Source organism: Eulemur rufifrons, chromosome 7 (assembly GCF_041146395.1).
Source record: "Eulemur rufifrons isolate Redbay chromosome 7, OSU_ERuf_1, whole genome shotgun sequence".
NCBI lineage: Eukaryota > Metazoa > Chordata > Mammalia > Primates > Lemuridae > Eulemur > Eulemur rufifrons.
In genome coordinates, this window is record NC_090989.1 from 251250333 (window position 1) to 251267017 (window position 16685).

General features: G+C 43.2%; 1 protein-coding gene across 1 annotated transcript in view; it reads right to left on the reverse strand.

Moving 5' to 3' along the window:
* Window positions 1–7425: 7425 nt before the first annotated feature.
* The window catches only part of DCAF12 (DDB1 and CUL4 associated factor 12), a 38051-nt gene continuing 28791 nt past the window's right edge, over window positions 7426–16685 (reverse strand). The window contains exons 5-9 of the mRNA XM_069474354.1: window positions 15880–16073; window positions 14897–14962; window positions 12726–12888; window positions 10030–10208; window positions 7426–9553 (exon numbers count right to left, since the gene is read on the reverse strand). Coding sequence (XP_069330455.1) covers window positions 9395–9553; window positions 10030–10208; window positions 12726–12888; window positions 14897–14962; window positions 15880–16073 — 761 coding nt within the window. The 3' untranslated portion in view covers window positions 7426–9394. The remainder of the gene's footprint in view (window positions 9554–10029; window positions 10209–12725; window positions 12889–14896; window positions 14963–15879; window positions 16074–16685) is intronic.

The window sequence follows — 16685 nt, forward strand, 5'->3', positions numbered from 1 at the left end:
CATAAGACTCCGGCTCTCCAGACAATCCTACACCTGCCTGTGCTTGGAAGGCCCCCGAAAGGCAATGCTCCCTGAGGAAAGGTGTGACCATGGAAGAGTTTCTAGAAGAGTTGGAACCTGAGCTACACCTTGAAAGATTTTTGACAGTAGAAGTTGGTTGAGAGCAATTTTTTTTTTCTGGTTGAGAACCATTTTGACAAGGAAAGCACTGTGTGAGTGAGGGGATGGGTGACCCGGCTGGCTGTCCTAAGCAGAAAGCTCATGCTGAAGGAAAGGGACGTGAGGAATTTTTGTTGTAGGCTTTTTGAGCAAAGGAGCAATCAATAAATTCTCTTCATTCTCCTCCTTTATGATTAATTTCTTAACAACCAGCACATGTTGAAGAAAAACTGGGAGGGGGGCATTTTAAGTGGTATTAGTAGGAAATACATAAGCAAAAAGAATAAAAAGGTATTATTGAAACTCTGCTGCTAAGGAACCCACTATTGACAAATCTAGTGATAACAGATATTAGATTTTTCCTATACCTAAAATACAGATATGTGTGAATTTTACAAAAAAGGATCCAGCTTTGTAAGCTGGTTTGTAACCATTTTGTCATTTAACAATCATGCTATATTAGTACATGTAGATTTGCTTCATTCTTTCAAAGGCAGAAATAGGTATGTACATTTAAAAAACTTTTTATATAGGGTAGGAGCAGCAAAAAAAAAAAATTTTTAAATAAACTAAAATAAAAATTTTTTTATTAGGGAAAATTTCTAACAGTACAAAATTAGAAAGACTAGTATGATGAGCCCCCACATACCCATCCACCAGCTTCAACAATTGTTAACATAATGTTTTAAAATAATCTAACTCTCTTAGAACATGTGGAGGAAGACAATGTCAAACAAAACAAACAAAAAAAAAATCCAACCATCTGGATTATTTTGAAAAAAATCCCTGACATGTTATCTGTAAATATTGTAAGATGTATCTCTGATAAGGACTTTCAAAAAACAACCACAATACCACTATTTATTTATTTATTTATTTAGAGACAGGGTCTCTCTCTGTTGCCCAGACTGGTGTGATCATAGCTTACTGCAACCTCCAACTCCTGAGCTCAAGCAATCCTCCCTGCTCAGCCTCCTGAATAGCTGAGACTATAAGGACACACCACTACACCCAGCTAATTTTTTTTTTTTTTTTTTTTTTTTAAGAGATAAAGTCTTGGCCAGGTGCAGTGGCTCAGGCCTGTAATCCTAGCACTCTGGGAGGCCGAGGTGGGTGGATCACTCGAGGTCAGGAGTTCGAGACCAGCCTGAGCAAGAGTGAGACCCCCGTCTCTATGAAAAATAGAAAGAAATTATCCGGCCAACTAAAATATGTATAGAAAAAATTAGCCGGGCATGGTGGCACATGCCTGTAGTCCCAGCTGCTCGGGAGGCTGAGGCGGTAGGATCACTTAAGCCCAGGAGTCTGAGGTTGCTGTGAGCTAGGCTGACACCACGGCACTCACTCTAGCCCGGGTAACAAAGCGAGACTCTGTCTCAAAAAAAAAAAAAGAAAAAAAAAAAAGAGATTAAAGTCTTACTATATTGCCCAGGCTGATCTCGAGCTCCTGCTCTCGAGTGATCCTCCTGCCTCAGCTTCCTAAAGTGCTAGGATTACAGGTGTGATCCACCATGCCTGGCCCACAATACCATTATTATACCTAGAAAAATTAACCATAATTCCTTACTATTATCTAACATCCAATCAGTATTAAGTTTTTCCTGATTATCTTTTACAGTTGCATTGTTTTTTTTCCCCTTTTTTAATTTTTATTTTTTCTCAAATTCTTCCAGATCCTGAAGTTGCACTGTTTTGAATTAGGATCTAAATAACATTTATGCATTACATTTGCTTGGTGTATCCACCTCAAGTCTCTTTTAATCTTTAAGAGTTTGCTTCCCGCTTTTTTCTTGGTATTTATTTGTTGGAAAAATCAGGTTCTTTTTCCTACATTCTGGGTTTGGTTCTTTGCATCCCTGCTGTATCATTGGTATGTTTCTCCATCCATTGCATTGTCTGAGAACTGATAGATCCAAAAGCTTGTTTAGATCAAGTTTGATTTTGTGGGAAGAATACTTCTTAGGTGATGCTGTTAACTTCCTATTGCAAGCCATGAGGAGGCATATATTAACAATATCTGGTACTCTGTTTTTTTGTGGTAAGATTGATCTGTTAGTATTTTTAATTTAATTTTTATTTAACTATTTCCTTACAGTGTTTTTGTTTGTTATTTTGCTACTTAATGCTACAACAGTCATCCTTAGACATCTATCTTTGCATGCTTGCCTAGAGTATTTTTTTTAATTCCCAGAAGTGAAGCTGCTGGGTTAATGGATATAATTAATAATTTTTCAACATAAGTAGTACCATTTTTTTGTTGTTGTTGTTGAGACAGAGTCTCACTTTGTTGCCCAGGCTAGAGTGAGTGCCGTGGCGTCAGCTTAGCTCACAGCAACCTCAGACTCCTCGGCTTAAGCGATCCTACTGCCTCAGCCTCCCGAGTAGCTGGGACTACAGGCATGCGCCACCATGCCCGGCTAATTTTTTCTATATAGATTTTTAGTTGTCCATATAATTTCTTTCTATTTTTAGTAGAGACGGGGGTCTCGCTCTTGCTCAGGCTGGTCTCGAACTCCTGACCTTGAGCGATCCACCTGCCTCGGCCTCCCAGAGTGCTAGGATTACAGGCGTGAGCCACCGCGCCCGGCCAATAGTACCATTTTGATGGGCTAAAAGTTCCTAATAAAGACCACAGGCACCAGTTAAATAAACTAGTAGCCTAGGAACAATAAAGTCAATGCTGATAATATCTGAAGACTCACGTGTCCTCCATCAACCTTGAGGATCCTTATTATATCCTGGCTGGCAACTCCAGGTCTGCACAGCGGGGCACAAGGGAGATTCCATAGTAAGGCAAGTTTAGGTTATCTCAGGCCTTAGCTAGATCATCTGCTATCAAAGGAGACTCCAGATAGCTGTACAAGTTATGTCTAATAAATTCAGGATGGGAAAGCACCCTAAAACCCTACAAGCTGCACCATGAAAAGATGACTTGAGTAAAGGTTTAAAACGTTGAGACAGTTTGAGATAGGTAGGAAAAAGCAACCAGAGGGGGCCGGCTTTCGGGATTACTGCCTCTATCCTGGACGGACAGGTTTTCCCAGGCAGAATCAATTCAAGTACGGTTCTGAGATTATGTTGTTGTTTTTAAGGCTAGTCAAGTGAAGCAGTGGGAGTGGAGAAGGAACAAAGGAATCTGTAACTGGTTGTGATCAATTACCTGTAAACACCACTGCACTCAGACCAGCCTACTTTTTGTTTTTGTAAGTCTTAGCACAATTATGTGAATATAGTTCTTGTATTATCATAAAAGAAAAATATTTTTCTTAAATCTGAAATGTAATTTTTTTTTTTTTTTGAGACAGAGTGTCACTCTGTTGCCCGGGCTAGAGTGCCATGGCGTCAGCCTAGCTCACAGCAACCTCAAACTCCTGGGCTCAAGCGATCCTCCTGCCTCAGCCTCCCGAGTAGCTGGGACTAGAGGCATATGCCACCGTACCCGGCTAATTTTTCTATATGTATTTTTAGTTGTCCAGCTGACTTCTTTCTATTTTTAGTAGAGACGGGGTCTCGTTCTTGCTCAGGCTGGTCTCGAACTCCTGAGCTCAAACGATCCGCCCACCTTGGCCTCCCAGAGTGCTAGGATTACAGGCGTGAGCCACTCAAGTGTAATTTTATTAATATAAAAATTGGTATCTAAAATTTTCTCAGAATACTCCTATGTTAGTTTGCTAGGGCTGCTGGAACAAATTACTACAAACTTGGTGGTTTTAAAACAACAGAAATTTATTCTCTCTCAGTTGTGGAGTCCAGACGTCTGAAATCAAGATGTAAGTATGGCCACGCTCCTCCCCATGCTCTAGGGGAGAAGCTTTCCTCTTCCAGCTTCTGGTGGCTGCTGGCATTAGTTAGCATGTAGATGCTACGCTCTAATCTCTGTCTTCACAGTATCTTCTCTGTGTGTCCCTGTAGGCACTTTTCTGTCTCTTATAACGACTTTAGGGCCCACCCTAATCCAATACAATCTCATCTCAATCCTTACCTTTAATTACATCTGCAAAGACCTGATTGCCAAATAAGGTCACATTCTGAGGTCCCAGATGGACACAAATTTGGCGGGGGCCACTCACCTTACTACAATTCCCAATGTTTTACTTATTGGAAGCCATTAGAAAATAAGACTCACAAAATAAAAATTTAGCAAACCCTATTATAATGTTTAACTGCTTTAGGACAGGGATCACTTCCTGTTCTTCTTAGACTTCCCTACACCAGAAAAATAGTTGTGAATGTTAAGGATCCTGGAAACCATGTAATGTTATGTCCAGAGAGAGGAAAAAACTTGTTCAAAGCCATATGGCCATAAGCAGCAGCAGAACTAGGGCCAAACCTGTAATCTTCCACTTTTAGTCCATACTTCCCCTGCACAGTTGGCACTTGGGAGTGGCATGTATCCCTTTCAGGGAATAGCTTTGGTATCTTTAAACACCACCCCTCCCACCTGAAAACAAAGAAAGATCTAATGGTGGAAACTTAGGCATGGTAGTTGGGCAATAATTTTGTATTTTTAGCTAAAGGCATAGACAGGCAGGGGGGTTGTTGGTGGTAGTAAAGCTGAGGGATGTTTCTCAGATGAGCAACACAGTGTAGGCCCCAAACCTCCACACCTCACACCAGGGTACCCAGCTCAATGGTCTTGCCTGCTGTTGGCAAATGGCCTTGACTCTGGAGAACAAAGAAGCCTCCTCATGACCTCCAGTCCTCTGTCCAGGTTGCCACCAGCTAAGAAAACAATAATCACTCATGAGGGAAGTTTCGTTTCTTTTCTTTTCTTTTTTTTTTTTTTTTTTTTGAGACAGAGTCTCACTCTGTTGCCCGGGCTAGAGTGCCGTGGCATCAGCCTAGCTCACAGCAACCTCAAACTCCTGGGCTCAAGTAATCCTTCTGCCTCAGCCTCCCGAGTAGCTGGGACTACAGGCATGCGCCACTATGCCCAGCTGAGTTTTTTTCTATATATATTTTTAGCTGTCCAGATCATTTCTTTCTATTTTTAGTAGAGATGGGGTTGGTCTTGCTCAGGCTGGTTTCGAACTCCTGATCTCAAGCGATCCTCCCGCCTCGGCCTCCCAGAGTGCTAGGATTACAGGCATGAGCGGAAGTTTATTTTCTTTAAGACATGAGTTGATCATTTGTTTTCTTCCTGTCCATAGCACTAGGGATGTTAATTACAGCTCTGAATACGGCTTAAAAGCAGCACAGTAAACATATGACTCTGAGCTCAATTAATGAGTATTATTATCCTTTAAAAATTCTGACTTCAGCAATTACTAATCAAGGAGAAGTGTCTGGATGTGAGGCCCAACCCAAGGGGATTCTGAGAAGATAGCTCACACCTCTGTCTGGGAGAGCTGAATCATAAAAGAGCCCACAACCCCATCCTAGTTCAATTCTTACCTTCCTGTCCAATGGTAGTGTTGCTGTTTTTCTTCACCAGATTATTCTTTGGAGGAGCTGAGTTAAGGCAGAAGAACCTAGCTAAGAAATCTGAGCTTTCCACTGTCTTCATCAGTGGTTCCAGAATTAAAAGCCCATGTTTCTACCCTTCCAAAGCTTCCAGTCATCTCAACACACTAGCATGAAGAGAGATGTGGATGAACTAGCACGAAGCAAATGGCATTTAGTGAGTGATTCCTCCTCTTCATCACCCTCTCCCCACTTTGTTGTTTTCCAGACACCAGCCAACTGAAATGGAGGGGAAAAAAAAACACCGGGATCATACATAGGCCGACTCCTTACAAGATTGATCCCTGACACTAAGCCAAGGGTCGTGACATCCTGACTTGCTCTCTGGGTACCTTTGCTAGGAATTGTCTGGATGGCAGCTGGATCAGAGAAGCCTAGACTGGGAGCAGCTTTAGCTTTATTAGGAACACTAAGGGCCCGATCAATAATCAGCTCCTAGAGTGGCAGGGGACCAGAGACCTCAAGCATAAATGAAGCTTGAAGGCCCAGGAATTTAGTTCAGTTTCAAAGCCTTCTGCAAAAGGACCCAAAGGATGAGGGGAGGAGCCAGTAGACCATTTGGAATGAGGCATGTGGCATGTGGCATGTGGCCTGAGAGAGAACAAGAAATTCTTTCATGGAAGGCAGTAGGGACTGCTGGCAGGAAAGGGACCCCATAAAGTCCACAAAGCCCTTCTGTGATACACATTTCACTGGAAAGGCTGGTTCGAAAATGGGAGCAGGGCCAAGATTCCATAGAGTCTAGAGACCCAGGCTAGGTCCACTCCACATCCCCTAAGTCACCTTTCTTTGAGCATGTTCCATGGAATGAGTCCCATAGTAACATACCAAAAAACTGACAGCAAAGGGTGAAATGCCTTTGTTTCAATCTGCATTTCCCAAAAATGATTTGATGATGGAACATTTTGCAAACACCAATGCTGTTAATTAAGGATCCAGTATTTTTTTCCCTCTCCTTTATCCTTCTAGGATCTGGTATTCTGAACTCATTTTGAGAAAGGCTACCTCCAGTCTGTTTCCAAATGTTAACTCTTCTCCTCTAGGAAGCCCTCTCAAATTGTTTCAGCTTAATCACTTCCTCCTTCCTGTCTTGCAGCCTTTGATCACATAGGTCCCTATGTGAGTCATGCTCTGAACCAGTCAATCTCTAAGGCAGGTGCAAAGAGCAGCTGGATACAGCTTGCCCTGGAAAGAACAAATACCATGTGGCAGAGGAACAGGCACTGCCTTGCCAGGCTCAGTGGCCCTGTGCAAGGAGGGTGGTGTGATCCAGCAGTCCGCCTTTCTCTCAGCTACAGCCCCAAACAGGCTCTGCGAAGAGCATCACTCACTACGGTCACTGTGTCCTCTCCTTAAAAAGGGCAGAGAGGATTTATGGTTCCAACTACAAAAAAATGATACCTATTCCCAGAGCACTACGTAGCCGCTTTCATAGTCATTCTCAGGGAACCATCACCAACCCTGAGCTGGTCACCTTGCTCAAAACCAGTCAACGTAAGGACTAGCATCCTCCCTCATTTTCATCCATTGGTTTTGTTTGTTTTTTCAGGTACCATGCTACTTCTCCTGGGCATTTCCACCCTCAACTGGACCTCAAAGTAGCTGATCTTGGGCCACAACTGGGAACCAGGAGCAAGCAGGCCTTAGTATTTGTGTCTCCGCCCTTGACCTGCCTCTAACTTTGAGGGAACCCTTGTGTTCCCCTACTGCCCCAAACAATCCCAGCCCTCAAGCCAACTCTCCAACCAGTCATTTGGGAACTTTATCCTCCAGGCTCTTGGCTATACAATACTCAAACCATTTTGCAGTGGAATAATATTTATTTTTTTTCCTTGGCAAAAAGTCAAGTACTACATTTTTAAAAACAGAAAATTTCAAACAATCAAACGTATTACCCATCACAGAAGAGGGTCTGGCAACAGTACAAAACATCCTACTTAAGATTTTTATTTTTAAATATACAAGTCAGTTTAAAATGATAGAAGTTCTGTGAGAACTAAGAAATCTACAGCTTGTAGTTTAATAGAAAAAAAATTAAGACAATTAAAAGATCTGTAGCATCCAGCATTTTGCTTAATTCCCTGTTTATAGCACCTATTTCTCTAGGTTCAAAGATGAGAATTCCAGAACCTGTGGTGTACGCTGTGTACCACCAACTAGGGTGGACTTGGCTGTCTCCCCTCCCCAGCAGCCCCCCACCATGAAGAGGACACTCTTTTTCCCAGTTTCCCCACTGACACTCAGAGAAGAGGGGGATAACTGGGAGAGCAACTAAGAAACTGGGGTATAGGAGTAAATACTTTTCCTTTCCCCAGCATGGGATGTTGACAGAGAAGCAGAGTATGTGCTTAGAGGAGGAATTTGTGGGTAAGAATAGCTGTTATCTTTGACATGATGCATAAAAAGCAGGGAACAAGTAGACATCACAGTTAAGCCTGGGAGTTTAAAAACCTCAGACTAGACAGTTCAAGGGAGGAACAGACACGTTACTAATCACATCGATGCTGTTACATGCACGATGATGCTGGCTGCAGGCCACCCCATCACCATCACAGGGCTGAGCCAACAGAATAGGAGGGGTGGCTTCAACCCCAAGTCCCACTGCACTGAGAAAACAAACATTCCACACATGAAGCACTCACTACACACAGATAAAACCCTGCTCACCCCCACCCTCTTGGACTGAACTGAATTTAGAAAATAACAGCAAAATCTACTGGGGAGTTGAGAAGAATGGCAAAGGAGAAGTTTCTCCTCAAAGCCAAGCGGACTGTATGTGAATCTTAGCAGACTTGAGACACCCCAACTCCAGGACCCTGAAATACCAGATCAGGTCTTGTTTGAGGGGGAGAGAGAGGTTGAGATGCGGATGCTCTTTACCAAGTTCTGTGAGGCCTTTTGCAGCCTCCAGAGCTGCCTCTGGATGGAGACTGATGTTTTAGGGGAGTGGCCACTGTCTAAGCAGATGGGAGCTTGGGAAGTAGAAGTGACACGTACTTCTCACCTGGGGGGACACACAGGTAGGAAGACAGGTAGGGCTGGATCACTTCAGAGTCCTGGCAATGGGTGACCCCAGGAAGCCTGCAATCTAACTCAAAGTGTTTGTTTTCTCAGTGGTGATTTGTTTTCCTTTCTGTTTTTACTTCCTATTATCAGTATTGTTAGACTTTAAAAAACAAGATACAGACTAGTCCCAGCGATGGACTCTGCGAATAAGGTTGTTTCTTTTATAAATATTTTAATTACAAGTAATCCTCACTCCAGGTAATTTCAGGGACACACAGTACCTACAGGCACACAAGTTCATACACGCGCGCGCGCGCGCGCACACACACACACGGCTCCCAAACTTTCACAGAAAGTCTGACAGCAACCACGTAATTATAAAGGAGCCCCACCTCTCAAGAGTGAAGTAAGGTTGAGAATGACTATGTCATTTCAGCCTAAAGAAGCCAGAGAGGGGAGAGTGTGTGTCACTTAAAGGAAAAATACAAATAGGGATTAGCAATAATATTTGGTTGAAAAGCCAGAACGAAAAAAAGATAGTAAAATTCTGATTACCAAAAGAGAAAAAAGAAAAAAACGACCTTCAGATTTCTGTACAGAGCTTCCTCCTATTAAGTGCCTAAACCATAGGCAAACTCTGGTGTTCCCACTAAAATATGAGAGCCTCACACAATTCAAAGAAAAAAAAAAAAATCAAAACAAACAAGGAAACTGAGGATGGAAGTTAGTGTAAATCTCTGCATTTTGGGAGCGAGTTAAGTTATCATTAACTCCAGAGCCCAGCATAGTTTCCATGGAGCCCTGAAGGGAGGGGACCTCCTGCCACAAACAGCTTCGTTCCGGACGAGTCATAGCAGTGGGTGTAAACAGCATTGGGGAAGAAATCGATGTCTGAAAAGTAATTCCTCCAGGTTTCATCATGATTCTATGAGAAAAGAAAAGAGATTATGTTAGCACTTCTAGGCCACGGAGCAGGAAACGGGCGGAAGGGACAGGAATGCTTTCTGGTCTCCTGAGAGGGTCCTATACCTAAAACCTGGTATCAGGAGATTGGTTCTTATGGGAGTTGGGACCTCATTTTTCCAGCTAAACATTAGAGTGGAACTGAGCAGGCTGAAGAATTGCTACACAAGCTCCGGTCTTTTCAGGACAGTTGGAACCAAACTCGTTAATGATTCACTGGCAGCCGTGGTAGGAGGTTCCTTATACTTCCTGCTCTATTACCACTTGGGTGGAATCCTAGGTCAACCAGTGTGTTTTACTAGGCCTCAGTTTTCCCAGAGGGAGTAAGAAGACACGAAAGCAAAATTAGGGGAAAGTGGTGTATTACTGGGGCTGGGTAGAGGGAAGGCAATTTTTCTGTCACTGTCCAGCAATCATCTCAGGCAGGGGCTTACTCACCAGCCAGCCTTTGCCAGTGGTTAGTTTCAGATTCTCCCCTGCTAGCCTGGGCTTGGACCCATAACAAGCTGAGAGCCTCTCTTCCAGAAATCTCTGAGCTCGGATGTCATAGAACAGCAGGGAGCCCTGCCCTGTGCCCACGGTGATGATGTGCTCATAGAAACTCACTGACCGGATCCCTGAAAGAAAGCAAAGTGAAGTGCAATGAGCTTGACTGTCTGCTAGCCTGAATTTTGCTAATGTTGAGTTTGCATCACATCCCCAAACAGCAGACAGTGCTTTTTCAATGGCAAGTATAGCTCATGCAAAAGCAAAGAGAACCGTGGTGCCACACTGCCTATCCGTACACTAACAGGAAGCCTCTAGTAAGTCATGGAGAAGTGCCAGATTCCTGATGATGCCCAAGATGCTTTTGGCCAAAGACCGTGAGTGTGTCTGGAACCTCCTTATTGCCTCTCTACTCACTCTGGAGTCATTTTTCATAACTCTAAGCTCTTCTCCGTTATATGCTTCCAACATATACTGCAATTCAGGGTAGTCTGCACATTTATAAATCATTATATCAATAAGGATTCCCTACATTTCCTAAAACCACTACTGTGCCACTGCAAGAAGTCTTTATCTGGTATTAAGTGTGCTATGAGGGTGGCAAAAAGCCCAGAACTTAAGTACCCAAAGGAGTACTGTCTCTCACTCACAGTGAATTTAAGACAAATCACCTAGGCCGGGTGCGGTGGCTCACGCCTGTAATCCTAGCACTCTGGAAGGCTGAGGTGGGCGGATTATTTGAGCTCAGGAGTTCAAGACCAACCTGAGCAAGAGCGAGACCCCATCTCTACGAAAAATACAAAGAAATAATATGGACAGCTAAAAATATATATAGAAAAATTAGTTGGGCATGGTGGCGCATGCCTGTAGTCCCAGCTACTCGGGAGGCTGAGGTAGAAGGATTGCTTGAGCCCAGGAGTTTGAGGTTGCTGTGAGCTAGGCTGATGCCAACGGCACTCTAGCCCGGGCAACAGAGTGAGACTCTGTCTCAAAAAATAAATAAATCGAAAATAAGACAGGCCAGGCGCAGTGGCTCATGCCTGTAATCCTAGCACTCTGGGAGGCCGAGGTGGGCGGATTGTTTGAACTCAGGAGTTCGAGACCAGCCTGAGCAAGAGCGAGACCCCGTCTCTACTAAAAATAGAAAGACATTATATGGACAACTAAAAATCTATACAGAAAAAATTAGCCGGGCATAGTGGCGCATGCCTGTAGTCCCAGCTACTCGGGAGGCTGAGGCAGTAGGATCGCTTAAGCCCAGGAGTTTGAGGTTGCTGTGAGCTAAGCTGACGCCACGGCACTCACTCTAGCCTGGGCAACAAAGTGAGACTCTGTCTCAACAAAAAAAAAAAAAAAAAAAAGACAAATCACCTAATCACTCTGGGTCATAAAGAAAATACATCTGCCGCACCTGTGAATAAATAAGTGCATGGGCTATGAAGGTGTCTTTTGGCACGTAAGAAGAACTTGATAATATCTATGGAACCAGAATTTCCTTATTAGATATGAAAGCTATCTCCATTAGTAACCCAAAATCCCTTAAAACTTTACATTGCACATACCATTCCAGCCAAACTTATTTATTCCTTTCTCTACTACTCTCATTATATGCATTATTCTCTGTTCTAAAATGTGAACGTCTTAACTATAATTAAAAAGAAACCTAAACCAAAAGCCATTTTGTAATATCTGCATGGTAATAAATACTACTTGAAAGAAGCTAAATTGTAATCCGTACTGTCTTTTAGGATTCTCAGGATAACATAGCCACATTTTTGTCCAAGAAAGGTGACAAAGTGAGATAAAAGAAGAAAATACACTCTGTTAAGCTGGATAATCTGGATTCTGGTCCATGGCTGTTCCCCCATCAAACTATATAATACTGGGCAAATTACCTATTATAACTGCTCTGGGTCTCAGTCTCAGCTGTAAAATGGGGTTAACACTATCTTTTCCTACCTGCTTTCCACAGGTTCTTGGTAGGATAAAATGAAATGTCAGTAAAAGGTATTCTGAAACCTTAAAAGTAAATATAAACGTAAGTATCTTTTTTCCCCCACCAATAAAGAATGAGAGTGCTCTTACAGAGAATATGCTATAAAAGACTGGAGGCTGAAGCCTAATTCACCCAATGGTCAGAACTAAATTCAGTATTTTCTTCAGCTTTACTGAGGTATAACCACTGTACAATACACTATACATGTTTAAAGTATACAATTTGAAGTTTTCACATATGTATACATCAAAGACACTGTCACCACAATCAAAATAATGGACATATTCATCACCCCAAATGTTTTCTCATGCCCCTTTGTAAACTCCTCCTTCCCACACCATGCCAGCCCTTAGCATGAACTGAATTTTAGTTCAGGCAGGGCCCCAGCAAAAAGTTACCACAGGACAGAAAGTAGGGCTCCCTGAAAGAACATGGAAACCACTAATATCCTAACTGGTGGTTTCCACCAAAGGCTTCTGTGGCCACACATTGTTCTGTGGTGCTTGAAACTCTGTGGCCAGAGGCAGGTATTTAAGTTCCCCTCTTGTGTCATCAAACACTTCTAAGTGTTCCATGCAGATCACTGTACTTGTTTGGAAAATGAATGTCAAAACCCACATGCGATGCAACTGTAGCACACTGGGACTCTTACCGCTGCCTCGCTCCCGGGAGCACACAGACTTGACGTTGTAGGATGGCTGCCGTGGATCCAGGAAGGAGACGTGAGCCTGGGAGCCCACCGCATACACTGACCATTCACTGCCATAGGCCAGACACACATTCTCACGGCAATAGGGCAGTTTGGTGGAGAGGAGCTGAAAACAGAAAGGAGAGGTGGACCCATGGCATCACCAGAGAGTACGGCAGGGGCACTAGTCTGAGACTCCCACTTCTGTGGGCTTCCCTCATACACAAGCCACATAGAGTTAGAGACAAGGCAAGCTCTAAGGAAATAATACTTTACTCCACCCCTTTGTAAGCAGGAAAAAGAGAAGGTAAGTGTAATAACCAATAAGATAGAGGTACTGAAGAGCATAGGTCAGGGAAAAAGGAAAATTCAGAATAAATAATCAGAAATACCAGGAAAGAGGCCGGGTGCAGTGGCTCACGCCTGTAATTCTAGCACTCTGGGAGACTGAGGCGGGAGGATCGCTCGAGGTCAGGAGTTCAAGACCAGCCTGAGCAAGAGCGAGACCCCATCTCTACTAAAAAATAGAAAGAAATTATCTGGACAACTAAAAATATATAGAAAAAAATTAGCCGGGCATGGTGGCACATGCCTGTAGTCCCAGCTACTCGGGAGGCTGAGGTAGGAGGATCACTTGAGCCCAGGAGTTTGAGGTTGCCGTGAGCTAGGCTGACACCACAGCACTCTAGCCAGGGCAACAGAGTGAGACTCTGTCTCCAAAAAAAAAGAAATACTGGGAAAGGACAAGGCCTACAGGTTTTTTCCAGGCATAACCCCGGGGCACTAAAGCCAAGGTTCCACACTGTTCTGTCTGCCCAGAAAGACCACCACCCTCCTCACTGCTCTTCATATAAAGGTGCTGATTTCTGGCTGCCCTCAGCCCAACTCCTCGATTGAGTGGGAACTGTGAACCACAGAAAGCACACTCAGGACTGGCTTCATCCCAGGCAACCCAAATCAGCTGCAACCCTGGATCCTTGTCACTTAGCAAATCCTCAGTGGTGCCTACTGTATGTAAGATACCACGCGAAGTCAGTGGAGCTCAAGGCTGCTGTGACACAAAGGAATAAATAATTCTAAGTGCCCGGCTTCCTCCTAAGAAAATGCCTATCGCAGAACTAAAAAGCAGCTAAACCCTCCGGGAGAAAAAGGGGGCAAATGGATCCACATGTAGGTTTAACACTTGTAAATGCAGGTTGAATCTCCCTTATCTGAAATGCTTGGGACCAGAAGTGTTTTGACTTTTGGATTTTTTAACATCTTTGAATATTTGTATATATATGATGAGATAACTTGGGGATGGAACCCAAGTCTAAATATGAAATTCATTTGTTTCATATAAACCTTAATACACATAACCTGAAGGTAATTTTATACAATATTTTTAAAAATTTCGTGCATGAAACAAAGTTGGTGTGCACTGAACCATCAGCAAGCAAAGGTGTTAGGTATGGAATTTTCCATTTGTGGCTTCATGTTGGCACTCAAAAATTTTCCGATTTTGACAGCATTTCAGATTTCAGATTAGGGATGCTCAACCTCTACTATAAATTATTAATAAATCCATTTCTCATTACCTTACATGATTATTTCAGGGATGGTTTATCTTAATTTGATTGACCTTCAGTTTCCAGTGGTGTCTAACATTTAGATCTTCCTGCCCTTACAACATGCCAAGTAGTCAATAATTATAGATGACTCTAAACTATAATTATTACAAATACTTAAGCATGGTGGACCGGGGAACTGCTAGTTAAAGGAGTCTCTCAGGAAGCCCTTGCAATCTGAAAGAATCACCTGCTCTGATCTTTTTAAAAGACTTTCCTTTCAAGAGAGGCATGCCAGACTCAGAATTTCATGTATTGTGTAAGAACATGCCCAGCCCGTTGAAGCACTGGTGTGTTTTGAACAAGAATGAAAAGGTTCAGGGAGAATTCAAGTTGTTTTTTTTTTTTTCTTTTTTTCCCCAGAGACAGGGTCTCACTTTATCACCCAGGTTGCTCACAAACTTCTGGGCTCGAGCTATCTTCCTGCCTCAGCCTCCTCAGTAGCTGGCATTACAGGTATGAAGAATTAATGTGTTGTAACTATGTGGTAAATTACTATGTAAAATCACCAAGTCATGTTCATCACACCTTAGCCAGTGTATTTTCAGCCTTCCAGAGATGAAAGTAGCCATCCAGAGATACTGCTCCCAATTCCTGCAAGAGTAATGAAAGAAAGGTTATATTCCAATCTATAGCAAGTAATGTACAATAGTAAGCAGAGGAAGACTGTGAAGGTCAGGGTCCTTTACTCTTATCCCATGATGATTCCAGCAGGGGTGCCAGGAATCATCAGTCCACTGCCTCACCCTATGGAATGCAGCTTGACAGCATATTAAATTGAGGCTGCTGGCAAGAACACAGGCACCCATGTTCAGAAAGTCCTTACCATGCAATCACCCCCATGACATCCTGTTGGAGAGTTAGAGCAGAGCACACACATGAAGGACAGTTTCGTAAGTCTCAGAAGAGAGCTATGAGTGGAGGCTCTAATCTAGGAAAGATGAATGTACGCTTAGGCCATAAATACGGATGGCAGATAGGAGTTAAGGGAGCTACCCTTCAAATTGTGGCCTGATTCAGATTTTGGAGAAGGCTTTTTCTGGCTCTGGGTCTATATCCAAACACTCTACTTTTATTAAAATCTCAGTGTCAGGAGATTTGACTTAATGGTTAGGCAAGACTTGGTGGCAGTGTGAAGGGAAAGGCAGTGAAGAATGAAAAGAAACTGAATACCAAAGAGAAAAAAAGTGATTACTTGCAGAGGCAAATATGAAAATCAAGCCCAAAATAGAGCACCTGCAAAAGCATGTGCAAATGAGATAGTCAAATCAGAGTGGCCCTGGCCCACAAATATAGCCACTCAGAGAAATACTGCCGAGATCAATCTAAGGAGTGGGTGTCACAGCCTCAGTTATAATTTCTCACCAGCATCCCTCAGCCTTTAAGAAGTACTCTGTGGGCACAGAACCAAACTATGTAGCAAGCAGTGACTTGGGGAGTGGAAAGGGGAGTCCATCTCCCAATACATAAGCAAGAGGAATAGCTTCAGGGATCCCTTGATGAGTTCATACCTTGTTCTTGTTGTTAAAGGCCAGAGCCCGGACCTTGCAGTTGTCAGGGTTTGTGTCCTCCTTGGGGATATCCTTTAAGGCCTTGTGAGTGATGTGAGCATACACAGGGACTCGCGACACATTGTATCTCGCATCACTTTTGGTCAACACATCATCTGTCACCTCCCAGAGTCCCATAGAACCATCGCGTGAGCCTGCAAGGCAGGGAGACCACAGAAGTCAGATATACTTAATCCTCCATGGAACAATCACAGAGAGGCCAACGTGGGCTTTCATAGTCTAGCTATTTGTACATCATCCTCATATGTGCTGAAGCTTGGTCAAATGGCCCACCCTAAACACAGAGCAGTAGGCATTTTAATAGCTATCCTAAGAGAACTCTTCAACTAAGGCCTATGAGCTAAAATATAACCTTTAAGCTTAACATAGTTGGAATTTTTTAAAAAGAGAACTTTATATAGTTTGATAAAGCTCAGTAACTTTCCAAGCTAAATGCTTAGGTCACTTTGCATACATCCACCACTGACTTCTAGTGGGCAGTAGTGTTTGGGAACCCTCACTCTAGATTAGTGGGTGTTTAACCTTTTTTGAGCCTTGGACCCCTTTGAGAGACTTAGGAATGTTACAGGTCCTTTCTCTAGAAAATTACACAAAAATACCACATTTTACGTTCAATTTCAGGGGAGGATGGACGGGCCTCCTTAGGCTTTTCATGGACCCACAGGGACCACAATCCCTTTATTAAGAATGACTGGCCGGGCGCGGTGGCTCACGCCTGTAATCCTAGCACTTTGGGAGGCTGAGGT